The sequence below is a fragment of the Vicia villosa genome, linkage group LG5 (assembly GCF_029867415.1).
Source record: "Vicia villosa cultivar HV-30 ecotype Madison, WI linkage group LG5, Vvil1.0, whole genome shotgun sequence".
NCBI classification, from domain to species: Eukaryota; Viridiplantae; Streptophyta; class Magnoliopsida; order Fabales; family Fabaceae; genus Vicia; species Vicia villosa.
In genome coordinates, this window is record NC_081184.1 from 171,079,800 (window position 1) to 171,106,397 (window position 26,598).

Below are 26,598 nucleotides of genomic sequence, written 5' to 3' on the forward strand. Positions count from 1 at the left end.
GATGAAAGATGAAGATGGTAGATGAATATGAATTTTTCATGGTTGAGTATTCCTAAATTGATGAAGGAATCTAATGTGTATGAAATTTTCTGGATTTTGATTTGGATTATATATAAATTTTTGAGTTCTCTCTCTTTAAAGTTCATTACTCTACCATTAAATAAAAACCAATTTAATATTATTAAATATAAAAAGTTAAATAATTAAGAATTAAAATTAAAATTTAATAAAAAATTATTAATAAGTAATCTATCATACATCACAACCTTTCAATTTAAATAATAATATATCAAATAGCTAAAAACATCACCTTGACCATGATGGACAAAAATCAACTGGCCTAACCCAGGCTATGCCACCCCTTCATAATCCTAACATGAAAAAAAAAATCATGAAAAAAAAATCTTGGAGTAGCTCACACATCTGAAAACTCGAAATTATCCTCAGATATTTCAAAGATTCGTCTTCGAACGCACCTTAAATCACCTCATCCTTCCTAAAGCAAAAAATCACCCCATTTTTGTCAAAATTGATCCGGAAATGCATCTGCAAAAATTTTATGGAATATATTTAAAGATACATCTCCGAAAACAACCGTAAATGTATTTTTAGCTATTTAAATGTCTGTATTTCAGATATTATGGGGTGTACAGGAAGATGCATCTCCGAAAACCTCAATGAATGCATTTTAAGCTATTTAGACGTTTGTATTTCGGATATTATGGAGTGTATTTGAAATGCATCTTTGAAAATTTTATTTGTGCTTATTTTGTGAGAAAACAGCACATCTAAAATTGCATCTTCGGAAACGGAGGTTATTTTTTACTTTTCACCATAGGTTTGGAGAACTGGAGAAAAAAGTACTACTTTTTTGCACGTCCAAATTGAGTAAGCCAAAGGAATAAAATGTTCTGAAAAATGCAATGAGTCTAATATGTCTTTCTTTTTACACCACTTCTACTATTGAAATGTCTTTTACCCAATCATAATACTAAAGTTTTTATAAGAAAACTAAATCACTGCAAAATGAAAATAATGACTTATTGGCAATAATAACAGAGACATGTTCCAGCATCAATAACAATCAGTCAATGTTAAATTCCCAAAAATAATCAGATTAAAATACTTCATAAACCCATCTAACCATGGGTTTATGCTAAAAGTTGCTTTGCAAATTACCAGTCATAAACCTATTGGCGAGGATACTTCATCCACTCAAGAATACTTCAATTCCCCTGAATAAAAAGGTAATTTATCAACTGTTGATGTTATATGCAACAGAAATGATCAAATCATACGGGTGCAACACGAGTAGTTTTACACTGCTCAAGTATTTATCACATATTAAAGATTATTTCTATAGAAAAAATTATAATCAATTATTTAATTATTACTATAATTTTTTCAATAAATTTAAAATGTTAATTACAACACAATTCAACACCATATGATTTTAAATTTATTGTAAAAAATTATAGTAATAATTGGTATGATATATACTTCCAATTGAGTGGTCAGTTCTGTAAAATATGCATCAAATATGAAGTTATTGAGCACTGTACCACTAACAAAGTAGTCTTATCATCATATAAATTTAAAATTTGAAGTTAAATAATCTAACAATTAATGTTTACTTAAATAAATAAATAAAAATTAAGTAATATAAGTTGATCCCTCCTTGACAATATTGTTTTTTGGCGATCAAGTTGAAATTCTTACCTTGCCTTGCAAATCCATGTCACGATAAATGTGCCATTTTCTGTATCTCTGCTCTCCAATTAAAGCGGGTCTAAGCCTAGGGGCAGTAGTACAAGTCAAACAACAACATCCTCTTAGATCCTTAACGCATTTTCTGCAGCATCTGCAAAACAAAGGTTAACATGCTTTACTTCAATGAATCACATTTCAAATTGAAGAGAAAAATGTAAATCACCAAAAGGCAGGTTAAGTCTTAGTTTAAAAGAAGACAAATGCAACAAAAAGACTTACAGAAAAAGCAAGTTACAGTCAAGATTTGCACAATTCCGATGTCTCAGTTCACTGACTTCTACATTACATATGTAGCATTTGGCGAACTTATCATCTCTAGAAACTGGAGTCATCCTACCTTCAGGAATGGCCTGAGGATAGTAAACAGGAGGAGGGAGAGACAGTCGGGAGTCAAATACAAATAAATTTCCTATCCATTCTGCAGCACCTTCATTCTTTATATAGTGAGAAACACCTCCCTTCAGAGTATACAAATTCTGAAATCCATGCTGCCTGTCACAAGGCATCAAAGCAATATATCAAAATTAGCAAATAAAAAAAAAAGAACACAACTTCAGTTCCTAAGTTATGTTTGGGAGGGGTGGGGGGGTTAGGAGAGGGGGGAGTAGGAGAGAGAGGTCTAAGGCTAGACTTTCTCTTGCATGAGAGTTTAGTCACCCAAAATCTTAGTTGTATTTTCGGATTACCCCGTGCAAAGGGGGTTGACTTGCAAACAAAGTGGGAGTCCATCCTCCAATTCTCTTCTCCTTTCCCCCAAATCATATCATTTCCTTTCCCTCCCAGCTCCAAATTTTGTTTAAGAGTTTAGACTGAGCAGTTCTTACATCTCCTTGTCTACTTTGTCAATCATGCTCTTAGACAAGCAGTTCTTCACCATTCACGGCTCGCAAAACAGGAATATTATGAATTTTCCGTTCCCTTTCGGCGAGTAGATAAAGTAGACATACAAATTAATCACCAAAAAATAAAGTAGGCATACAAACCCACTTTCAAAATCCATTTCCAATGCAATTTTGAGCCCTCCGATATTAAGGGGAATTTGATGTAGGAGAATTGTGCATATCAAAGAAGAAACCGCACGTCGGAAAGCATTTTAATATTTAAGCAATTTCTGTTTTATTTGTTTTATTTAATTTTGTTTTGGATTAAAGGCCCATAAGGCTCAATAGGGTTTATTTGTTTTATGTATTTAAAGACCTTTGGCATGGCCATAAGCATTATCTCTTTTATTATAATAGAATCCAAAGTTTTATTTATTTCTGGTGGACTCCAGAGCTTATCTATAGTATAGGGTTTGCGCTTGCAACCCTGTTTTCATTCAAGGTTTAGCGCTTGCTATTCCTTTGGGCGGCTTCCCACTGCGTCAGAATTTGTACCTATGAGGCACGGACACCTCTAGGAGTAGGCGTGTTGCAGTATGACACGTGTCGAAAAACTCAAATAAGTGTCCTAAAAAATGTTTTTTTTCTTTGCTTCGGCACATGTATGACACTCATACAACGTGTGTCAAACAATTAAGTTTTTTTGGCCTCCCGTCTTACATATTTCTAGATCCTTCCCTGATTGAGATACTTAAGTGAAAGTCCTTGAGTCTGTGACATGACTATAGCTGAGTTATCTGAATATAGGACAGCCGGATGCCTCTTTGGATTGGGTGGAGCAATAAGACAAAGGTCAACATTAGCTCTTGCTAAGCAGAAGAAGTTCATTGCTTACAAATTTAGCACATAACAATGTGAGTGAATATTAATGAAAATAATTGTTACTGTTGTGATTGTATTTCTGTGTGTCGAATATGATCACACATACTGTATATTTATATGCAAAATACACAATAGGTAATGATATAATTTACACTTATGACTAATTGAATACAAATCAATACTAATTGATTTGTACCCGATTCTCAACACTCCCCCTCAAGCCGGATCGTATATATCGTATGATCCGAGCTTGTTACAAATATAATTCACTCGAGAACCCTTAAGAGACTTGGTAAACATATCAGCCAATTGATCTTCAGATTTGACGAACTCTGTGGTTATTTCTCCTGATAGTACTTTTTCCCTTACATAGTGACAATCTATTTCTATGTGTTTGGTCCGTTCATGGAATACCGGATTGGATGCAATGTGAAGTGCCGCTTGATTGTCGCATATGAGTCTTGTGTCCTGAAGGTCTCCCAACTTAAGTTCAGAGAGTAAATTCTTGAGCCACGCAAGTTCCTTTGATGCTGCTGCCATAGCACGATATTCAGCTTCAGCACTAGATAGTGCAACTGTGTTTTGTTTCTTGCTCCTCCATGAGATCATATTTCCTCCAATAAGAACACAATATCCAGAAGTGGATCTCCTATCCGACGGTGATCCTGCCCAATCTGCGTCGGAATAACACGTGATTTTAGCATCACCCTTATCTTCATATAATAGGCCTCTTCCTGGTGCATTCTTTATATATCTGAGAATCCGAATAATTGCATTCCAATGAGTATCACAAGGAGCATTCAGAAATTGACTCACAATGCTCACTGCAAAAGTAATATCTGGTCTGGTGACGGTAAGATAATTGAGTCTACCCACTAGACGTCGATATCTTCCCGGGTCTTTCAACAGCTCCCCCTGACCCGGAAGTAGCTTGACGTTGGGATCCATAGGAGTATCAATTGGACGACAATCAAGCATACCAGTTTCATTGAGGATGTCTAATGCATACTTACGTTGGTTAATTGCAATGCCTGACGAGGAATGAGCAACTTCAATACCCAAGAAGTATCTGAGTGGACCCAAATCTTTTGTCTGAAAGTTGTTGAAAAGATGCGTTTTGAGCCGTTGGATACCCTCTGTATCATCTCCAGTGATAACAATGTCATCAACATAGACCACAAGAAAGATGCGTTGACCGGTAGAGGAAAGAAGAAAGAAAACCGAGTGATCTGATTCACATCTAGTCATACCAAATTGTATCAAGGCAGAGCTGAAGCGACCAAACCAAGCACGTGGAGACTGTTTCAGACCATAAAGAGACCGACGAAGCCTACAGACAAGTCTAGAATTGCCGGGAACGGTAAAACCTGGAGGTTGGTCCATATATACTTCCTCCTCCAATTCTCCATGTAAAAAGGCATTTTTAATGTCTAATTGATGAAGCGGCCAATGATTAATAGCAGCCATTGCAAGGAAGAGACGGACTGAACTAATCTTGGCCACTGGAGAAAAAGTGTCACCATAATCAATACCAAATATCTGTGTATATCCTTTGGCTACCAAACGAGCTTTAAAACGATCGATTTTACCATCTGGTCCAACCTTCACTGTATAAACCCATCGACATCCTACTGTAGTTTTGTCGGAAGGTAAAGTAACAATATCCCAAGTGTTATTTGAATGCAATGCAGCCATTTCTTCCATCATCGCCTGAAGCCAATTGGGATCAGTCATAGCTTCACCTGTAGACTTAGGAATAGACACAGAATCCAAAGCAGACACAAAAGACACATAGGAAGTAGAAAGACGGTCATAATTTAAAACACAAACATATTTAGGATTTGGAGTATGAGATCGAATACCTTTTCGTAATGCTATAGGGAGGTCAAGTTCAGGTGACGTAGCTGGAGGAACAGTTGGAGTAGGAGATGGTGCTGGTGGATTAATATCATCTCTAACTTCCGATGGACGGGGTGTCCGACGCTGGTAGACCTGCAATGGAGGTTTAATGGGTGTGGGAATGACAGAAGGGACATCTTGAGCATCTAAGTTACAAGTCTCATCGGGTGACACAGAGGCAGAGAAAAATGGGGAACCTTCAAAGAATGTAACATCAGAGGAAACAATGTACCGTTGAAGTTGAGGACAGAAACAACGATATCCTTTTTGTATACGAGAGTAGCCTAGAAAAATACATTTTAGAGATTTGGCAGAGAGTTTGTCTTTACCTGGACTAAGATCATGAACAAAGCATGTGCAACCAAAGACGCGAAGCGGAATGTGATAGAGGTCATGTTGTGGATTCAAGATAGAGTATGGAATTTGATCTTGAAGGACCGATGAAGGCATTCGGTTGATAAGATAACAAGCTGTGAGGATGGCATCACCCCAAAAACGAGAAGGTACATTATGGTGAAGTAAAAGTGTCCGAGCGGTTTCAACTAAATGACGATTCTTCCGTTCGGCAACACCGTTTTGTTGTGGTGTATGAGCACATGATGATTGGTGAATAATTCCCTGTGATGTTAAAAAAGATTGAAACTGGGATGACATATATTCACGAGCATTATCAGTACGTAAAATTTTAATGGAAGTGTTAAATTGATTTTTAATTTCAGCATAAAATTCTTGGAATATTTGGAAAACATCTGAACGATTTTTCATTAGAAATAACCAAGTACATCGTGAGAAATCATCGATGAAAGTTACAAAATAGTAATATCCTAAGGTAGACTTCACACGACTAGGACCCCAAATATCAGAATGAACTAAAGCAAATGGTGATGCAACACTTTTATTTACTCGTTGACAGTAAGTACTACGAGTATGTTTGCCTAATTGACACGACTGACACTCAAAAGATGAAAGCTTAGAAAAACCAGGAACTAAAAGACGCATTTTATTAAGACTAGGGTGACCCAAACGTTGATGTGTAAGGTCTTGAGAAGAAATTGAACATGCCACCGGTAGAGATAGATGATATAATCCTCCAGATTCACTCCCTGCTCCAATCGTCCGTCCTGTACGTCGATCCTGAACATAAACAGAATTATTATTAAAAATGACTGAACAATCAAGAGTATGAGTAAGCTTATGAACAGATATCAGGTTAAAAGGACAACCAGGAATGTAAAGAACAGACTCTAAAGACAGGTTTGGAAGTGGGTGTGCCTGACCGAGGCCTTGAACTTTGATTTTAGAACCATCAGCCACAGTGACAGAAGGCAAAGAATCAGAATAAGACAAGTGAGATAAAAGTGATTTATTACCAGTCATATGATCAGAGGCACCAGAGTCAAGGACCCAAGGACCAAGAGAAGATGTAGATACAAAGGCTACAGGATTACCCGACTGAGCAACAGCAACAGATGATGATGGTTGATGGGCTGCTTTGAATTGGAGAAAATCATTGTAATCAGTGGCGGAAATTGTAATGTCTTTAGTGTTGTCCGGTTGAGCAACGGCAGCGACCCGTGGTTGTCGTTGTTGTTCTCTTGCCTTTGTACGACAATCAGCTTCAATGTGACCGTAACGATTGCAATAGTTACAACGAATACCATGACGTTGTCCACCCCTTCCGCCGGTTAGTCCACCACGACCATGATAGTTGGAAGCAAGAGCAGATGATTCAGTGGGAGAAGGAGTGGAGACCGGTCCAAAGGCGTGAGGTGTAGCCAAACGCAATAGTTGTTCACTAACTGCTTCATAGTTTGGAACATTGGATCCTGATAAAATCTGGTTCCGGACAGAATCAAGCTCTGATGGTAGTCCGGCAAGTGCCACGATCATGAAATACTTACTTTGTTGTTCAGCATAAGTTGTTGGATCTTTGGTAAAGGGCATTAGGGTTGTGAAATTTGCCTTTAACGCGTCAAGCTTACTCAGATAGGCTTGCATATCCATATTCTCCAATTTCAAAGAGTTGAGTTTGGTGATGACGCTGTAAAGATTATGGACATCATTGGAGAACACTTTCTTAGCCTTTTCCCAAACCTCATAGCAAGTGGTAAAGGCTTGGTATTGTGCTTGAAGATTAGTTGCTATGGAAAACCATAACACAGTGCATAGAGAAGCATCTGTTTGTTTCCACTTATCGCGTTTGGCGGCGGTAATATTTTCTGCTTTTGTAGTTAAGTGATCTTCATGTCCTTGACCATGAAACCACATTTTGACAGCACCAGCCCATATATTATAATTGGCTGTTCCGGTGAGTTTCTCACACGGGATAAGTGGAACCTTCGTAAAAGTGGCGGAATCGGTATCTCCCATGATTTTTGGTTGCTTGGATGCAAAAACCGAGAGCAAATCTGGAAAAAGCACAGGAAGGCGATGTCGGCGGCGAAAACGGCGACGACTGAGGCGTGTGAGGGCGCGTTGTAAGGCGGACCGCGGCGGCGATTTGTGATACCTGCCGATTGGAAGGAGACGATGCCGACAGTATGGTTACTTCGCCGGAAAAGTCGTCAGGAGCGGTGGTGCGCTCGTGTAGTGCCGTGAATGGCCGGATGTTTTGCGGAAACGAAAAAAAAATTCTCTGGAAGACAGTGGGTCAACCAGCTCTGATACCATGTTGTGATTGTATTGTTACATTGCAGTTCTTCAAAGCGTGAGTGCAATAGAAGTATTTTTGAGCATGTAACTTAGTATTTTACTTAATATTAAATTATAACCAAGCTATGAAGATAGAGAGAGATGAGTGAGTGATGTGATAGATATAACACTCTGATAACTAGATTTAATTATTTAATTATTATTTGATGTTTTTGAAGTGATTATGTGATGCGTGACGTTTATGTTGATGTGTGGGGTAGTTAAATTAAGATGTTAGTTAGAATAATAATATAATTAACATTATTATTTATATAAAATAAAATAAGAGATAATGAGGAAGAGTTAGTGAGGGCATGATTGAAAGTTTATAATAGGGGTCCTAAGGCTAATTAGGTAAAAAGAGAAAAAAGGGGAAGAATTTCATTAGTCGTAGAATTTTGGAGAAAACGAGGAAAGAAGAGAGTTAGGGCAAGAGAGGAGAAGAAGAACGACCGTGGCATTCGGGAAAAGAATTAATCAAGATAATAATCTAAGGTAAGGGGAGTTATCCTAATTATTATGTTTGATTTAAGGGAATGATAATTGTAGGTTGGGCGTTTTGGGTTGTTCTTGATGAAATTGATGACTCCATGATGATTGTTTGTTCGATTGTATGAATAAAATGTTGTATGATGATGATGAGTGTTGTATTGGTGATTGATCACATGAGATAGAGTTAAATCCTCCATTAACATGATTTAGAAGGTTTGGTGTTATACCATATTAGAGTTTGACCTAACTCATCCTTACAAAACCGGTTGGTAAGGTGAGGAGTGTCCCTCTATATATACTCTTTCAATGCTCTATCTCCAACCAATATGGAACTTTAGGATCTTCCTAATACACCCCCTCACGCCCAGCACTCTTTTGGGCTTGGTGCGTGGATATTAATGGTGGGCGGCCCATGGTCCGATCGATAGACTCTGATACCATGTTAGAAAGATAGAGAGTAGAGAGAGAAGCACTTCATGGTGCTGTAACTAATTCAGTTATGATTCTGTTATCTTTGATTTTCATTACACTAGAAAGAGTAGCACATGTTACTTATATATGAGTAACAGGTGACCTGCAATAGCAGGTAATAGGAGAATACAAAGGACAGGTGTCAGTCTATGTTGTTAATCTCGGAAAGCGGCGCGGCGCGGTCAACCCAAAAATGGGAGCGGCGCGGAAGCGGGGAGCGGAGCGGGCGCTATTTCAACGACGCGGACACTAAAAACTAAAAATTGTAATGACACTTACATGCTGAAAACATAACTAGCAAATATCCAAAAAAAAACAAATTTCATTAAGTCTTAGAAATTAAATACTTCCAAATACATATTAGCATAAGTCTTAAGCAAAACATTCAAACATACTTCCAAATAACAATAAAATTCAAGAAAACTAACACTTAAGCATCTATAACTTAATCATCTTCATCCTCTTCATCTTCATCTTCATCCTCTTCATCTTCATCTTCATCTCCACACAACCATGGGTAATTGGTATCAATATCACCATCCATGACCAAAGGATCAATCAAAACATCACTTTCAAATCGCTCTTTCAAAGTTTGATTATACTTTATAACCAAGTCTTTCAACATTTGATTGTACTTCAAATCTGCACCATACAAACCAATAGCTTCAACCATCATTTTGAAACTTCTTGAATTTGCAACGTCCAAATCAATTCCATTCCGATAAAAGAAACGAACTATGCTTGCCTTCAAGTTTGTTTGCCTTCCTTTTGTATTCTTCTTGGATGATGATGGTTGAGTAGAATTAGTAGGAGGAGGAGTTGACATGGCTGCAGCAGAGTTGATGATGTGGGATGGAGAGAAGAAAGATGGAGATGACGTGCGATGGAGAGCTGCGGGGAGATGATGATGATGTGCGAAGGAGAAGGAGAGAGGCGTGTGAACGGTGATTGAGAGCGACACAGAATTTAGGGTTTTTTTTAACGTTTTAAACCTATTTTGTACCCGACCCGACCCGGAACAATACAAAACTTAGGGTTTTTTTTGCGAAAACAGGAAAAGCGGCCGGATCGGGCCGCATCCGAACCGCTCCGAGACCCAATTTCGCGGCCGCTTCAAGCCGCTTCTTCATGTCGCGCTGTACCGGTAACACCGGAAGCGGCCTGGCCGGAAAATCCGCTCCGCGCCGCGATATCGGCCGTAGCGGCCGCTATTAACAACATAGGTGTCAGTCCTACAATACTAACACAATACTCTACTCTAATATTTGGGGTTGATGAAGATGATTGGAGATATGATGAATGCGTGTAAATTGATGTTTATAATGAGTTAAGCATGTTAGAATTAGGATTATAGACCTTAAATCGCAGGAAATTAGTGTTTAACATCAATTTTTGGGCAAAAGATTGGGACTGGTTAAATGTAGGTCGCGCAAGAATTTTCTGCAGAATCGCAGAGCCCGCTCTGAGAAATAAAATGGGTTTGATTACAGTAGAGAGCCCGCTTAGCGCGCTCTGAAAAATAAAATGGGTTTGATTACAGTAGATAGTCCGCTTAGCGCGGTATAATGGGGCTTAGCGCGGTCCCTGAAAATGAAAATTATTATTTTTGAAAATTGATTTTATAACATGGTAACTTATATTCTATTATAATTTCTACGAATTTTCTGGAATTTACTGTGCACGTTTGGTGTAGAATAAGATATTTGTGATGTTGTATGTTTGAATGGTGATACGACTTTGTTGAATACATGAATGATGATGCCATTTTGACTAGCTGTGGTCGTTGATTTTGTGATGTTGAGCATCATGCATTCATAGCATAATTGTAGGACGGAAGTCTAGTGATGTTGTAGGACCTCGGTCCAGTGATGGCCCTTAATCCCATTGTGCGGATTGAGTGCAACTTGTTGATGAGCTCCGATTCCAAGCGGGAATCGATCCTATGGTGGGGATCTTTGGAGAACGATGACGGAGTCATCGGTGATGAATTGGTACCACATGCATGAGTCCATTGTTGTTGCATTGCATTGTTGTGATGATGTGTGATTTGATGATATTGATTATTTGTGATGTGGTGTACTTAATTGATATGGCGATTGAATCATAAGGTGATGATGTGGTGAATAAGTGATGATGTGCAGGTGTGGGTAAGTATGTGTATATGATAGATACGTTGTATCAGTATATGTATGGTTGGTTATTTGTATACAACTACTATATATATTCCTTATGTCTTACATAATGATTATGAAATACTCACCCTTTATGTTTGAATGTTGCCTCCACATGAGTAACGCGCGGGTAATCAGGAGTAGTCCGTTGAAGTTTAAGGATAGCATCATGGCGTCATTTTACCGTTGTTTAGATTGAAGAGAGTCTTTCTCTGATACGTAAAATCGGAGATGGGGTCATTATGTTTAGAACTATTATGTTCACTTTAATTATTTGAGTTTGGATTACATTTGGATGTTGATGCTTTGAGTTATACTTATGAACCATGAGATTTATTTGATGTTTTATGAAGATCTTTCTAAAGATGTTAAAGTTGTGAATTTCGCTGTGAGATAATCTATTTGTGTGTTGCTATGTTAAATGAAATTTAGTTTTTAAATAAATGTTGAGAACCCGTGTTACGGAGCAGGACTATTGTTTATTGTGATGTTTTTGTGACGATGTGACACCCTTGTTGGTGATTTTATTTGATGTTAATTCGTATTATATTATGAATATTCCTTGTGGGTTAGAAGGATGTTACAATTGATCTCATTCTCTTGAATGATATTGATTATAGTAACAAATGGTTAGTAGTGGGAGATTAAGGAGAAGATGGTGAACCTATTGAATAATTGGTTAATGAAGAGGACAATTTAACTTGGACGAATGCAAGTGGGGCAAATAATAAGCCTTTCAATAGGCGGCAAACAATAGCAAAGAGGGCAGCTGCAAGTGCATCTAGTGCAGTGGCACACGATATGGTGGTAGGAGATGTTGAAGAAATTGAAACTGATGATGCTGAATATGATGAGGAGGAGGAGGACTGTCAATAAGGAATACTTATTGCAGTGATTTTGTTATAACTATATTTGATGTTAGTTGCTGAATATAGGTTAGGCTGTCTAATTATATATAAATTATAGGAATTAGAATATTTGTATTATTAATGCCATTTATGACTTATGTAATATATATGGATAGCATCAGATCAATGAAAATACAACAGAGAAAACACAAATTCTGGTTTTGTATCCTTGACAGAATTATATTCAGACATGGTATCAGTAGGTTATCGATCTAACCTGTCAGATTTTTGTTGATAAGTGTTCTCTTCGACATTGTTGTTTTTCGATTTTTTTGGGGTTCGGCTCTAGTTTAGTTTTGGGTGACTCTTGTTTTGGTCCCCTTCTCTGCTTTTGGTCCTCTCTGCACTCGTTTTTTTCTTGTCGCTGTTTCTTGGTTTTTGTTTGGTTTCATGGCTTCGGAAAAAGAAAGAGAGAATTTTTGTGTTCGATTTACTGGGAAAAACTATCCTTCGTGGGCATTTCAATTTGAAATGTATGTGAAAGGGAAAGGAATGTCTGGTCATCTCAATGGGGCTTCGAAGACTCCAACCGAGAAGGCTGCGTTAGATACATGGGAAACAAAGGACGCGCAAATAATTTCTTGGATCCTTGCCTCAATTGAGCCTCAAATGGTTAATAATTTGCGCTCCTTCTCGACCGCCAAAGCCATGTGGGATCACCTTAAGGTTATATACGATCAGAATAATGCAGCGAAACGCTTTCAACTCGAACTAGATATTGCAAATTATCGACAAGGCTCTCTGTCCATTCAAGATTACTACTCTGGTTTTCTAAATCTATGGGCTGAACATTCTGAGATCTTGCATGCTGATGTTCCTAAAACATCCCTTGCAGTTGTTCAAAATATTTATGAAGTCAGCAAACGCGATCAGTTTCTTATGAAACTTCGCGCAGAATTTGAAGTGGCTCGTGCAGCTTTACTTAACCGTAATCCAGTTCCTAGTTTAGAAGTTTGTGTCGGGGAACTTTTCCGCGAAGAGCAGCGCCTACTCACCCAAAACAGCATGTCACCGGACCAGAATACTACTGATGCTCTCACAGTCGCCTATTCAGCCCAAAATACAGCCGACAGACGTGATACGCGGCGTGTCCAGTGTTTTTCCTGCAAACAGTTTGGTCATATTGCTCGCAACTGCAGTAAGAAATTCTGCAACTACTGCAAACAACGTGATCACATTATTACTGAGTGCCCCACGAGACCTGCTCGGCGCCCTACCCAAGCCTTTCAAGCTACTACCCAAGCTGCTGGTTTGTCTACTCCTATCATCGCTAATGCATCTGATACGTTGACTCCGGAGAAGGTGCAACAGATTGTTCTCTCAGCTCTATCAGCTTTGGGCATTCAGGGTAAGTCTACTAGTGCTTCAACACCTTGGTTTGTGGATTCAGGGGCTTCTAATCATATGACTGGATCCCCTAAACACTTACAAAATGTCCATGCTTATAAGGGCACCCAAAACATTCAAATTGCTGATGGTAACACTCTGTCTATTTCTGCTGTTGGTGATATCAATCATTCCTTTAACAATGTATTTGTGTCACCAGGACTTGCCTCTAATTTAATTTCCGTTGGCCAATTGGTGGATAATAACTATAATGTTAATTTTTCTCGTAACGGTTGTTTTGTGCAGGATCAAGTGTCGGGGAAAGTGATCGCGAAGGGACCTAAAGTAGGCAGATTGTTTCCGCTCCAGTTTCATTCCTCTAATTTTTCGTTTTCTTGTATTGATGTCTCACATCCGTTTGCGGATTTGCATAATAAATTAGGACATCCAAACTTCGTTGTTTTGTCTCACTTAATAAAAACAGGTTTATCGGGCCACAAAAATATCAGTGTTGACTCATCTTTTAATTGTTCAGTGTGTAAACTTGCCAAAAGCAAAACTCTTCCTTTTCCTCTCCATGCTCATCGTGCTGAAAAATGTTTTGAAATTATTCACAGTGATGTTTGGGGCGTGTCTCCAATTTTATCCCATGCCAAATATAAATATTTTGTGACGTTTATTGATGACTTTAGCCGTTTTACTTGGGTTTATTTTCTTCGTTCTAAAGCTGAAGTTTTTGCAATGTTTAAGAAATTTTTGGCTTACGTTGAAAAGCAATTTCAGACCACCATTAAGATATTACGTACGGATTCCGGTGGGGAATATATTTCTCATCCTTTTCAGGAATTTTTGCAACAAAAAGGCATCCTGTCTCAGCGTTCATGTCCCTATACGCCTCAACAAAATGGCATCGCCGAACGCAAAAATCGTCATTTACTTGATGTTACGCGCTCCTTGCTTCTGGCTGCCTCTGTCCCTCCCCAATTCTGGGTTGAAGCTTTGTCAACAGCTGTCTTTCTCATCAACCATCTTCCTTCTCAGGTTCTTGGGCTTGATTCTCCCTATTTTCGTCTCTTTCATGCACATCCTGATTACACTAATCTTCATCCATTTGGTTGTGTATGTTTTGTTCATCTTCCACCTTCTGAACGAAATAAACTTGGCGCCCAATCAGTTATGTGTGCATTTTTGGGTTATAGTACCACTTATAAAGGCTTCTTGTGTTATGATCCCACCTCTCGTCGCTTACGCATATCTAGGAATGTTATATTCTTTGATCAACAATATTTTTTCCAAAATACTAAACCTTCCTCTATTGATTTTGTTAATCTTGTTGATTTTTCTAATGATTCTCTTCCTGTAGAACGATTTAAACCAGGTCATGTTTATGTCAGACGCGCTCCGACTTTGTCCCTTCCCGCCACTAATCCGTCACTTGAGCCTGCACCAGCACCTCTGCGACGCTCACAACGAGTGTCTCGTCCACCTGATAGGTATGAATATAGCCCTATTTCTCTTACTGCTACTCTATCTGGTACACCTATTCCTACTTGTTATTCTCAGGCAGTTAAAGATGCTCGTTGGGTAACGGCAATGAACGATGAACTACAAGCCCTTCAAGAAAATTTCACTTGGGACATTGTTCCTCGACCTCCAGGTGTTAAGCCTATTGGGAGTAAATGGGTGTATTCGGTAAAGCTGAATTCAGACGGTACTCTTAATCGTTACAAAGCTCGATTGGTTGCATTAGGCAATAAACAAGAGTATGGGGTGAATTATGATGAGACCTTTGCACCGGTCGCGAAAATGACTAGTATTAGAACCATTTTGACTATTGCTGCCTCTCAAGGATGGCCACTTACCCAAATGGATGTGAAGAATGCATTTCTTCATGGAGACTTAGCAGAAGATATTTATATGACCCTTCCTCCAGGGCTGCCTTCCTCATCTGAAGGGGTGTGCAAGCTCAAACGCTCTCTATATGGATTACGACAAGCTCCACGAGCATGGTTTGAAAAGTTTCGAACTACTATACTCGATTTTTCTTTTACTCAGAGTAAATTTGACTCATCCATGTTCATTCATCGCACATTAAATGGTATTGTTCTTCTACTTATTTATGTTGATGATATGATTATTACCGGTTCTGATCATGATTTATGCAAGTGGGGCAAATAATAAGCCTTTCAATAGGCGGCAAACAATAGCAAAGAGGGCAGCTGCAAGTGCATCTAGTGCAGTGGCACACGATATGGTGGTAGGAGATGTTGAAGAAATTGAAACTGATGATGCTGAATATGATGAGGAGGAGGAGGACAACATCTATAAATCTAGTAGTGATGAGAGTGATAAAGATGAACAATTTAGTCTAGAGATGAGTATTATCTATAATTGATTCCTATATTAGAAGTCTAGAACATCCATTTTTAATTTTATTTTTTTTCCATCATGAAATAACAGAAAATTCAAAATATCATAACAATCCATCAAAAATTGTAACAGAATTTAAGCAAGTATTCAAAAGACAACAAACTATAGCTGCCAAAAACAATAAGCTAACTCGAAATAACTCAGATCTGCTGAGATTTGTTAAGGATCATTCCCTCATACTTCACTTGGAACCATTTCATCGCATCATCCTTGGTAACACAGTGTTGGATTCCGACACGGGCTTTGAATCTACGGCGACGACCCATACGATAACCGGGACGCTCCAAAACAACAAACAAGTCCATACCATAGATACCAGTAGATGGATCATATTTGATTCCAAGATCAATATGCTCCTGAATTCCGAAGCCAAAGCATCCAGTGTCACTGAAGTTCCTCCTCAAAAGTTCATACTCTTTCACCTTCAGTCCACTCTCCAAAAGTTGCATGGCCTTATCACCTCTAACAGTTACATGGCATGCAATTTTCTCATTTCTTCTAATACCAAAGGAACGGACAGTGTACCTTGCTTTGGAAAACACTGGGGTTTGTCCACTGAGTTGCTCGAGCACCTTGGCAGCTCTGATGAGACGATCTCCACTCTCACCAACGGAGATGTTGAGGACAAGCTTCTGAACCTTGATATCCCTCATAGGATTCGCCAATTTCGTCTCGGAAGCCATTTTTAATATTTAGTTACTGTAAGTGTTAGAGATCCAAGCTTCTTTGTTTGCTTGATTTTTGTTGGTATTTAAATGTATGCTTTGATTAAGATTTCTGACTTTTTATTGCTAATTATGAATATTTCATGAAGTTTAACCAAGTTATTTATTTAACTTTACATTAAATATACATTTTAGTATTATTTATATAATTTGTCCAAAAAGTTAATATCAAATAGAAGTCATTCTGCTACACTCTATCTCACTTTTGGGATCAATTGCTCCACTATCCAGGATTGACCACCTAGTATTATTTGTAATAAGCATATATACAATAAATACAATAAATGGTAACAAATATGATTTGTTCATTCAAATTCTAATCTATAATTGTAACCCCAACATTAAATATATGAATTAGATTCTTTGATTCTAAACTAATGCAAGGAAGCAAAATAAAAATCATGATGTAATAATTTACCTCAGTATTGTAGAATACACATCACACCGAATCCCTCCTGTGCAATACATCAATATGTTTGCATTTTCTTTATCTACATTTGACAAAGGGTCTGAAGCAGTGATCTGAAAAGTGCGTATTAAAGAGTACATTACCAGCCATTAAGGATATAGAAAAAATTGCAACCATTGATTCATGGATCCCAATCTAAGATGTATGAAAAGCTCAGTACAATACTGAGCCAGATGCAAAAAATAAGTTAAATGTAACCCATATTGGCAGCTAGAAACTTAGAATGCTACATTTTATCATAATAAATTTGATAAATTAAAAGTGTTTCCATGATGAATATCAATATTAGTAATATTTAATGCACAAAAACCAAGATTTTATAGCATTACGTTGACTAAAAATAGTTCTACATCTTGATGGCATATTTCAGCTTATCATAACATATCAATCCCAAATCAGCCTACATTTCGTCAATGAAACATCAAAATATGACTGGACCTTTTCTTGAGACAATCCAAATGAAGTGCTCCTAAAACAGTCCACGTTAGGCCGTTGAGCCCCACGAAAATGTCCAATGTCCCACTCATAACCTGAATAATGGCAACAATACTATATTCAGACTCAGAATTTATAACCATTGCAGTGATAAATATTCTAAAATAGTACACAGATAAATATGAACAACGAATTTTCCTTTTGAGACTGTCATGCCATTGCCAAAAGAAGTCATTCCTTAGACAGTGTTAGACTATAATATATTAGCATTTGTTTTAGAAGATATAACCAATTACATTATGCTGAACAGCTAGGGAATATGCTACAACTTAGCCACTGATTATTAAGCTACAAAGTTCTATTAACTCATACTTACCCCTTTGATCACTATGTCAAATATTGATTGTTAGGAGTCAAGCTATAACTTAGAGATCAAGTGTGCTGCCCATCCCAATTTCTCTCTCTTCCAGCATGGTATCAGAGTGATACTATCTTATATCTTCAATGACCTAATCCACTACCACCATGCTCCCAAATATTTAATTCCTTTGTTTGGTCCACCACAATGACCTAACTCATTATTATTGATGTAAATCATCCCAACTAAGTGGTGGTATAAAGTGGGGCATACAACCAGTAAAGGCGAATAACTGTTACTTGTTTCCCTGGAAAACCATGTGCACATCAGTGATACCATGCTCGAGAGACTTTCTTCATGGCATTTTCAAGGTCACCCTCTGATCAAATTTATAGGGCCTACCAAAGAACACCTCATGCATGCCCTTCTTGCCAAGCCCGACCCATTTTTGGCCAGTAGCCATGCTGGGTGTTTAGTTCTTTCTGCTTTTACTGGCCACCAGATTTTGGGCAGTTTCACGTTGTGGTGATTAAGACCTTTCATTTAGCCTAATTCTTTATAAACCGGTGCCTTGCCATTCCAATCACCCCATGAGCTTTAGCTGCCAGAGTTATGATAGAAACCAATTGATATAGAATAAGAAATAGGGAAACTCCCTTTGATTACAGAATGATATTGCAAAACTTCGAGGGTTTGCACCTCCCAAATGCCAAAATGGCCCTTTTCCTATCCAATTTCACGATGATAAATTCTTCCCTGTCTTCCCTTATATATTCTAAACATAAACACACAGAAATAACTCTTCACTAATCACTTTCATAATGATAACTCTATGAACTCGGCATTTGGAAAGTCCTCTTTAAGGAGAGAAGCTATTAACATAAGCAATTTGATTCAGATGCCAGATAGTCTGAACCCCGATCAGAACATAAAAGAGGGGAAAAGGGGTAAAGTAAATTAAGGAAATAAAGGTTATATTCATTTTGGAACTGTAGAAGGTATACCATTTCTCACATCCAATATAATGTTATTTCTGTTGGTATAATCTTTTGAATGCGGATCATTTTTATTGATGACTTCTAATCTCTTTCTCCATTCTGAAGGTGATAAAGGTAATGCCCGCATTGAAGGATCGAGCAATGAAAGATCTGATATGCCACCTTTAAACTGTAGATAAATAAGTTGATAGTGTTGTTGTAAGGCTGCAGCTATGTATCATATACATAAAGACACTAACATGTTTTGATGGAGGGTTTTGGAGAGGAGGACTTATTTTTATTAAAGCTCTAAAATGTTGCCATAAAGATTTGTGTTAGAACTGTCATATGATTATCTATCCTATTATTCTTTCAACTTTTTAAAGCTTTAAATATATATACCAAAATATACTTAGTCCTTCAAAATTCTCCCCTCCAAAGCAATCAATTTGGAAAGTCCTTTAAAATAAGACTTGCCTGTACTAATGAAGGCTTATAGCGCAACTTCAATGATGGAAAGGTGTGTCCAGTTTGTGATGGAGATATCTGAACGAGGATGTCGGAAAACCTGCTATCCTCTTTTATCCAGTTGACATACGCCATAGCGTCTTTTGATGGCCCACTATACTGGAGTAATAATATACCACATCAAAACACTGCCTGGAAGACTTTCCAATCGGATTATAGAAATAAATACCTGCGCATTAATCCCTTGTTCATTCAAATAAACTCTTCCATTGATGTCTAGACCCTGTCATGTCAAAGGAAAATTAAAATTAATTAAAGCGTGAAAAAGAGAGAACCTCCGATTCCAAGAAAGAGAAAACCTCCAATTCCAAGAAAGAGAGGTGTTTGGCGACTTGTTGCTGTGGGTTTTTGATGAACACAAAATGGTAGAAATTAACCACAACAAAATCCCTTGAACTTGACGACGACGACGGTTGTTGTAGTTGAGCAGCCAACGGCGGGTTCCGATGAATAACAAGAGTGGAGTTGTTGAATTTGAATTTTAACAAAGGCTTTTGAAATTGAAACACCGCACTTTTATTATTATTGCTGAATAAACCTACAGGAGGAGGAGCGAGTGACAGTGTGATAACCTCGCTGCACCACCCCATCCTCCCGTTAACACTGAACACACCACCAAATACCAAAGCGAGTGCTATTAAGAGCATCTCCAATGGTGCAACCCATTTTTGGGTTCTTTATGGGTCCCACTAGCCACATCATCTTAAAATAATTTTTATAATTTTTATTTTAATTGTATAATTCTAAAAAGTTATTATTGGGCCCACAACTTTACCTAATAAACTAATTTGATTGGGTACCACAATTTTTTCATAGTTGCATTGCAATGCAATGGTACTATGATGTGGCATGTCTAGGTGGAGAACTCAAAAGAAAATACCACCATTGAAGATGCTCTAATGCATGTTAATACATCTCCAATGGACAACTCTTGGTCCCCCTATTTAGCATTTTTTTTGATTTTGATCCCCCCACTTTCAAAACCACCATTTTAGTCCCTAATTTAAGTTTGTTGCTTGAATTTAGTCCCTCAGTCAATTTGGGACAGATTTTTTATGACGTGGCGTGTTTTTATATGAGCTGGCATTTTGAAACAAAATCCACGTCATTTTCCTCCATTAAAATCACTAATATAATATAATAATGAAATATTAATTATGGAAATTCTTTTTTCCCAATTTAATTTAATTAGAAATTAGGGTTTTCTCATAATCCATTCATTACTCTGAAATTTCCCAAGAACCATAAACACAATGAAGAGAGGAACAACGAACAACCCTAGGCTGCTGTGAGAAATTGTCTGAAATCATCTCGTTCGTCTCGTTTTCGTTTCCATTTTCACACTGTTCATCTCGTTTTCGTTTTCGTTTTCGTTTTCATCTGAACAACGAACAACCCTCTGCGTTTACTGAACTTACGCTGTTCGTTTCATCAGTTGAAGAAATGGCGACCCCAAGCTTCGTTTCCAGGTAACTCTTTCTTGGTTCGTCCTTTTCACTAAGCCATTCGGTCTTTGTTTATGATGTGTTTCATATGCTTCTATTGCTTATGACGTGGTTGTAGTTCTGAATTGTTTATGATGTGGTCCCAATTTTGAATTGTAAATGATGTGGTCCCAATTCTGAATTGTTTATGATGTGGTCCCAAATCTGAATTTTTAAACTGTTATGTGGTCCCAGATTATGTGGTCCCAGATTCTGAATAGTTTAAGTTGTTTGATTTATAAAGTGTTGAACATGTCACGTGAGTTAGTTGTGTTCTGTTGCAGGCCATCCAAAAGTCAATATGTGAGACTCCGAATACATCATCGGGGAAAAAGAAGGTTGACAAAGTGGCTGGACAAACGGTCATTGAAGGAGGATCCCAAGCACCGCCATCAACCCAAGAATAGTTACTTTGTTGTTTGATATATTCTGTTGTTAGCTGTTTTGTAATGACCAAACATTTTGGGTCATTTTTAAACTTGAATTAGGCTGGCTGTTATGTTCTTGTTGTATGCTGTTATGCTGTTAGGTACCCTACTGTTACGTGGTTGTGCAATACTGTTATTTTGGTAACTATGCTTCTATTGTGTTCTGGCCTTAGTATGTAATTTTGGTGAGTATACTGTTATTTTGGTAACTAAACCATGATGTTATGATAGAAACTATGCTTCTTTGTATGTATTTTTAATGACATGGTGTTTTTCAAAAGGCAAATAAACACACCATGATGTTATGATAGAAACAGGTTACTTTGGTATGGTGTTTTTCAAAAGCCAATTACACACACCATGATGTTTTTTTCACATGGTTGTGCATGACAGAAACAAGTTATTTTAATATGGTGTTTTTCAAAAGCCAACTACACACCATGATGTTTTTCACGTGGTTGTTTTAGTATGGTGTTTTAATATGGTGTTTTCACTTCGAAACACATTTCATTATAACAATTTTAACAGAAATGTTATGACACAAACATGTTTCAACAGGAATGTTATGATAGAAACAGGAATGGTGTTTTTCACTTCCAAACAATTTCATTAAAACAGGTTATAACCATTTTATTAAAACACAATTAAAACAGTGCAATTTCTTTATAAGTCAGGTTACAACCATTTCACTAAAGATACAATAACAGGTTACAAACATTTCATTTAAGAGACAAGGCATTTTACAACCATTTAAATCCATTGGAGTATCTCATTTAACTACATATGTTGCAACCAGTACAAAGACCCCTAATATTACAAACACCATACAAAAACCAACAAAATAGGACATAAACTTAATCTTCATCTGCAGAAATTCTTCCCTATTCTTGGTGTCCCTAAATAAGTCCACAAGTTCGTCGTTCCTGTCTTTCAAACTTCTAATCACATCTTTTGCTCGGCCGCTCATGTCTTCGTCATACCATTGAAAGTAGTTACATTGTTTTTTCTTCATCACTTTGTAATTACCACATCCATTAAATCTTCTTCCTGGATTCTCGTAAGTCCACGAAGTCATCAACGGAGATTCAAGGCCACACCAACATCTACCACCTCTTCTTCTAGCACCGGATAAATTTGAGGAGGCAAAAGAGAAATTTGTTTCTGACATTTTTGGGTGTAATACGAAATGGTTAGGAAAGATAGAGAAGAAGATTTGAACAAAGAGAAAAAAATGTTGGATCTAAGGAATGGTGAAGAAGGCTAGAATGTTGGCGGTAGGGTGGAAGAAAGCTGCTGGAAGCTTAATCTGAAACGTGAAGAGGCATTTAGGGTTTTGTGAGAAATATATAGTACAATATAAAATTGGCTTAAATTAATTGACATTATTTTAATTAATGAAAATTTTAAATAAAATATGAAATAAAACAATTAATTTAATTAATATTTAAATGACCTGGCGTTGACACATCATATAAAAACACGCCACGTCATAAAAAATCTGTCCCAAATTGACTGAGGGACTAAATTCAAGCAACAAACTTAAATTAGGGACTAAAATGGTGGTTTTGAAAGTGGGGGGATCAAAATCAAAAAAAATGCTAAATAGGGGGACCAAAGTTGCATTTAAGCCTTTTTTTTTTTAAAAAGGCCAAATAAAATTCAATATATACCGGCATAAGACATGCCCATCAACATTACAAAGCACAAAATAGAGTGCAGCCAATATTTCTAACCCCAGACCCCATTCACAATGCCAACATTATTATATTGTTTTAGCAACTAATGCTGCTGACTTGTCAATGCTACATTTTTTTCATACTTTTTTATATTTTTTATCTCATTTATTTATTTATTTTGTTTGAATTGAATGCATATCATCATATCATCATATCATATCATATCATCATATTTAAATTATAATCCTATAACTTCTTCCCGCCAAAATTTTTTTTATTATAATTAATTAATAATAATTAAATTCTTATAATTAATAATTAATTTATTAAATAATAAAAAGTAAATCCCACTTTCAATTAAAAAGTGATTACAAACCAACTACCTTGAAACAATCTCCCCACTCACTCCATTAATAAATAACGCAAGTTATTTAAATTTTCACAAATTCATAATTTATTATGATAGGCTACCTATAATATTTACATTTATTTTTTAAATCATTTGTAGTTAATTAGTATATAATTTTTTTTCTATACTAATAATAACAACGAAAATATTTTAAATATATTTTACTCTATTAATTTTATTATTTTTAATCTATGATTTATTTTATTTTTTAATTTTGTTGAAAATATACATTGTTAATTTTTAAAGATAGACAGACTACTAAACTATTACTAATTCATATCATTATATTTTAAACTATTGATTTAAACTATAATATTTATTACTTATTAAACAAAACTTATCCGCAAATCGTGCGGGTAGACGTCTAGTTTAAGGACCAATTTGCAATTTTTAAAAATTTGAAGGACCAAATTGTAAACTTTAAAAACTTTATTTCCCGTACAAATTTAACTGCTTAGATGAATGTCTTAAGATTGTATGGCAAGATAATAACTGGATATAGCTCACTAACTCAGAATTAAATACTCGAATATAACACACGTCAAAGTTCACATCAGGGGCAGCCAACTGCGTCAAGGTTCTTTGTTCAGCCATGGTTTCAACAAAGACAAAAATACCAATTAAGTCCCATATAGGCAGAAAGAAATAGAAAGAAGGAAAACGACTAAAATAAATTCATAAAAATATAAAAACACGAAATTTAAACTAATTAAGACAAATACGAATTTTGGGAATTTTTTTGGAATTTTTCAAAACTGAAAAAACAATAAATAATTACAAAAACGTTTTACAATCGAACACAATTTTTTCCAAAAACTGATTTTTTCGACTCTAAACGCGAATTGGCCAAAACCGTGAGGAAACTACGGCCTAAACGCGAGAACACTAAACCTATGACTCTAATATCAAGTAATAACGACAAGAATCCCCGACAACAGCGCCAATTTGATCCACTGTCGCGCGCGAGTCAAAAACGAGTTATTTTTAAAAACTGTAGTAACGACGATAACGGTAACTCGAATATCGTCTCACAAGGATTCTTGAATTTACTAACCGAAATTGAAATTGGGGGGGGTTGGTTTGGTAGGTCGAAAAAACTGATTATAAAATAAGTTGTTTTTGTGAAAATAAGTGATTATGGAATTAAGCTAATCTGCTGTTTCGGTTCCTACTATCATCGATAAATATAATTCTGTGGATTTTATTCACATTCGAACACAATAGCATTCAACAAGCGAGAATGGAATTATAAGAATTATGTTCCTCTTTCACCGGATTAAGCAAACAGTTCAACAATTAGCGGAATAACGAATTAAGCAGACGATATAACGCATACAAATTCAGGGAGCATAAATCAATCGAATTAACAATATTATTCTATAATAATTCAGATTAAGCAAACGAGTGACACAAAATAAGATTGATATGAATAGAAATTAAATTGCAAAATAATATTAACCTCAAGTCTTGGAATCTGAATTACAGCAAATCAACCCAATAGGGATTAGTTCTCCATCGATTGTTTCGTACAAGGTTTCTGATTTCGTGAATAGTACAATGTCAACAGTGTTTCGTGAATAGTGAATTTGGCTGTCTAACCTAGGTGAAAACACCCAAACCCGTTTCACAATTTAACCGGGTCGACCCAGCCCATTACAAATGACCCAAACACTAAAATAAACTAATGCTGCAACTTGCACGAATTTTCTGGCCCTGCTACAGTCCGATTCAGCTCTCGACTTCTGAACAAAAGTCGTAGCTCTTTCTCTTAGCTTTCCAACGACTGGTAGAAAGTTTCAATCCGATACTCCAAGCTCTAGTTACGAATTTATTCGTGCAGGCCGTTAATGTTGAAAAACTAATACGAAAAATAAATAAGTGCAAAAATAAAATAAAATATAAAAACATATTAAAACATAAAAATAAATAAAACAAACCGAATAAATGCTTGAGCACAAACATGGAAGAACGTGCATCAAAATGCACTGATCAGATATTCCTTTTATTATCACTCAATCCTCTATTGCTGAATCTATTGGGTGTCCTTCTGAACCTGGTTCTTACAATCATAGAACCGTTTATCACATGGCTGTCACTATTGTTCCAAAGAATCTCAGTACTTCCTTCAGGTGTACCTTCAATGATCCAGTTAATCTCAAACTTCTTGCTAGAATATGGTTTCGGTTCATTCTTACCAACCTTCATCCTCGAGGAGAATGTTTTAATGTTTTATCTTCAAGGGATAAGTTTCTTATCTTCTGTAACGCTCAGAAAAATAATTATTTTCTTAATTTAGTCATTTGTGATGTTTATTAAAATTTTCGCGTTTTAGGACGATTTAGTCGGTATTAGTTTGGGATATCGGATCGATATTTAATAAAAAAATTTAATATTTTTAGTATTAGAAATATTAGTGAGTTAATATTTAGCGTTTTGAGAATTTTCCGAGTAATTAAGATTAGACCAGAAATATGATACATTAAGTTATTAGAGAGATATAACTAATTGGGCCTAAGTAGTAAAAATAGAATATGAAATTGGTTTGTGGGTTAAGCCCATTAAGAATAGAGATAGTAAGGAAAATAAGATTTTAGAGGTTATAACTCGTTTGGGAGAAAAAGAAGAAAAAGGATGCTAGAGGAGAAAGTAGAGAAGAGAAAAAGAGAACTCAAGAGAAGAGAAGAGAAGAGAAGAGAAGGGGATTTGGGGAGAAACTAGAAGATAGAATAAGATTGATTCAAGGTAAGGGGGAGAATCCTTATTATTATGGGTTAGTATGATTGAGTCAATGGGTAGATTAACATGATTTAAGGATTCCATATAACATAAACAATCGGGAATCCACATAAAAATTCACCGATTTAAAACCACCAAACATCATTCCAACATAAGAAATAATCCATCAAACAATTCTAAAATAAACGTCTCCCAGTGTTACAAGACCAGGGCATGACACCGACACGACCGAACTAAACGAAGTGACTCTACGAGTTATCCTCACCAAGCACAAGCCGCTACTCCTTAATCTGAAAAATATCAACAGTAAGGGTGAGTCTCATTCACAATTAATCAATGCTATAAATCCACAAATAACAAGATATCATGCATATTATTCACCCAATTGAATATATTCAGACATTCAATAAATAATACATCAAACACACCAATTAAATCAATCACACCACATTATAACATTGGACATCTTCCATTCATGTTATAATCATACATACAACCTAATGCAATGCAAC

At 36.5% G+C, this 26,598-nt stretch overlaps 2 protein-coding genes across 6 annotated transcripts; both read right to left on the reverse strand.

Annotated features, from left to right (window-relative positions):
- Nucleotides 1-203: 203 nt before the first annotated feature.
- On the reverse strand, nucleotides 204-19,997 carry LOC131603916 (rhodanese-like domain-containing protein 8, chloroplastic). 5 transcript variants are annotated; one of them, XR_009284551.1, is made up of 11 exons: nucleotides 19,653-19,996; nucleotides 19,523-19,576; nucleotides 19,303-19,452; nucleotides 18,853-19,015; nucleotides 17,494-17,585; nucleotides 17,005-17,108; nucleotides 1,990-2,262; nucleotides 1,720-1,861; nucleotides 1,180-1,235; nucleotides 477-496; nucleotides 204-371 (listed from the first exon to the last, which is right to left on the reverse strand). XR_009284551.1 is itself a non-coding variant. In XM_058876382.1 (10 exons), exons 1-9 carry the CDS (start codon nucleotides 19,941-19,943, stop codon nucleotides 1,227-1,229), a joined length of 1,275 nt encoding a protein of 424 aa, XP_058732365.1. In that variant the 5' UTR covers nucleotides 19,944-19,997; the 3' UTR covers nucleotides 204-546; nucleotides 1,180-1,226. The 5 variants fall into 5 exon arrangements, 3 of the variants coding, with proteins under 3 accessions (XP_058732365.1, XP_058732364.1, XP_058732363.1); XR_009284550.1 differs by having other exon boundaries at nucleotides 477-546; XM_058876382.1 differs by having other exon boundaries at nucleotides 204-546; nucleotides 17,005-17,109; nucleotides 17,498-17,585; nucleotides 19,653-19,997.
- On the reverse strand, nucleotides 6,513-16,962 carry LOC131603917 (large ribosomal subunit protein uL5-like). Its single transcript, XM_058876383.1, has one exon. The coding sequence runs from the start codon at nucleotides 16,542-16,544 to the stop codon at nucleotides 16,002-16,004; it is 543 nt and encodes a 180-aa protein (XP_058732366.1). The 5' UTR covers nucleotides 16,545-16,962; the 3' UTR covers nucleotides 6,513-16,001.
- Nucleotides 19,998-26,598: the final 6,601 nt, after the last annotated feature.

Bases quoted from the DNA above. Each gene is read 5' to 3' on its own strand.
- LOC131603917 (XM_058876383.1), bottom strand. From the start codon at position 16,544: ATGGCTTCCGAGACGAAATTGGCGAATCCTATGAGGGATATCAAGGTT.
- LOC131603916 (XM_058876381.1), bottom strand. From the start codon at position 19,943: ATGGGGTGGTGCAGCGAGGTTATCACACTGTCACTCGCTCCTCCTCCT. The intron at 19,577-19,652 runs GTTTTCTCTTTC...TTGACATGACAG, and splicing joins TCTCTTTCTTGGAATTGGAG to GGTCTAGACATCAATGGAAG. The intron at 2,263-17,004 runs GTAAATTATTAC...GCCTTGTGACAG, and splicing joins GTGTATTCTACAATACTGAG to GCAGCATGGATTTCAGAATT.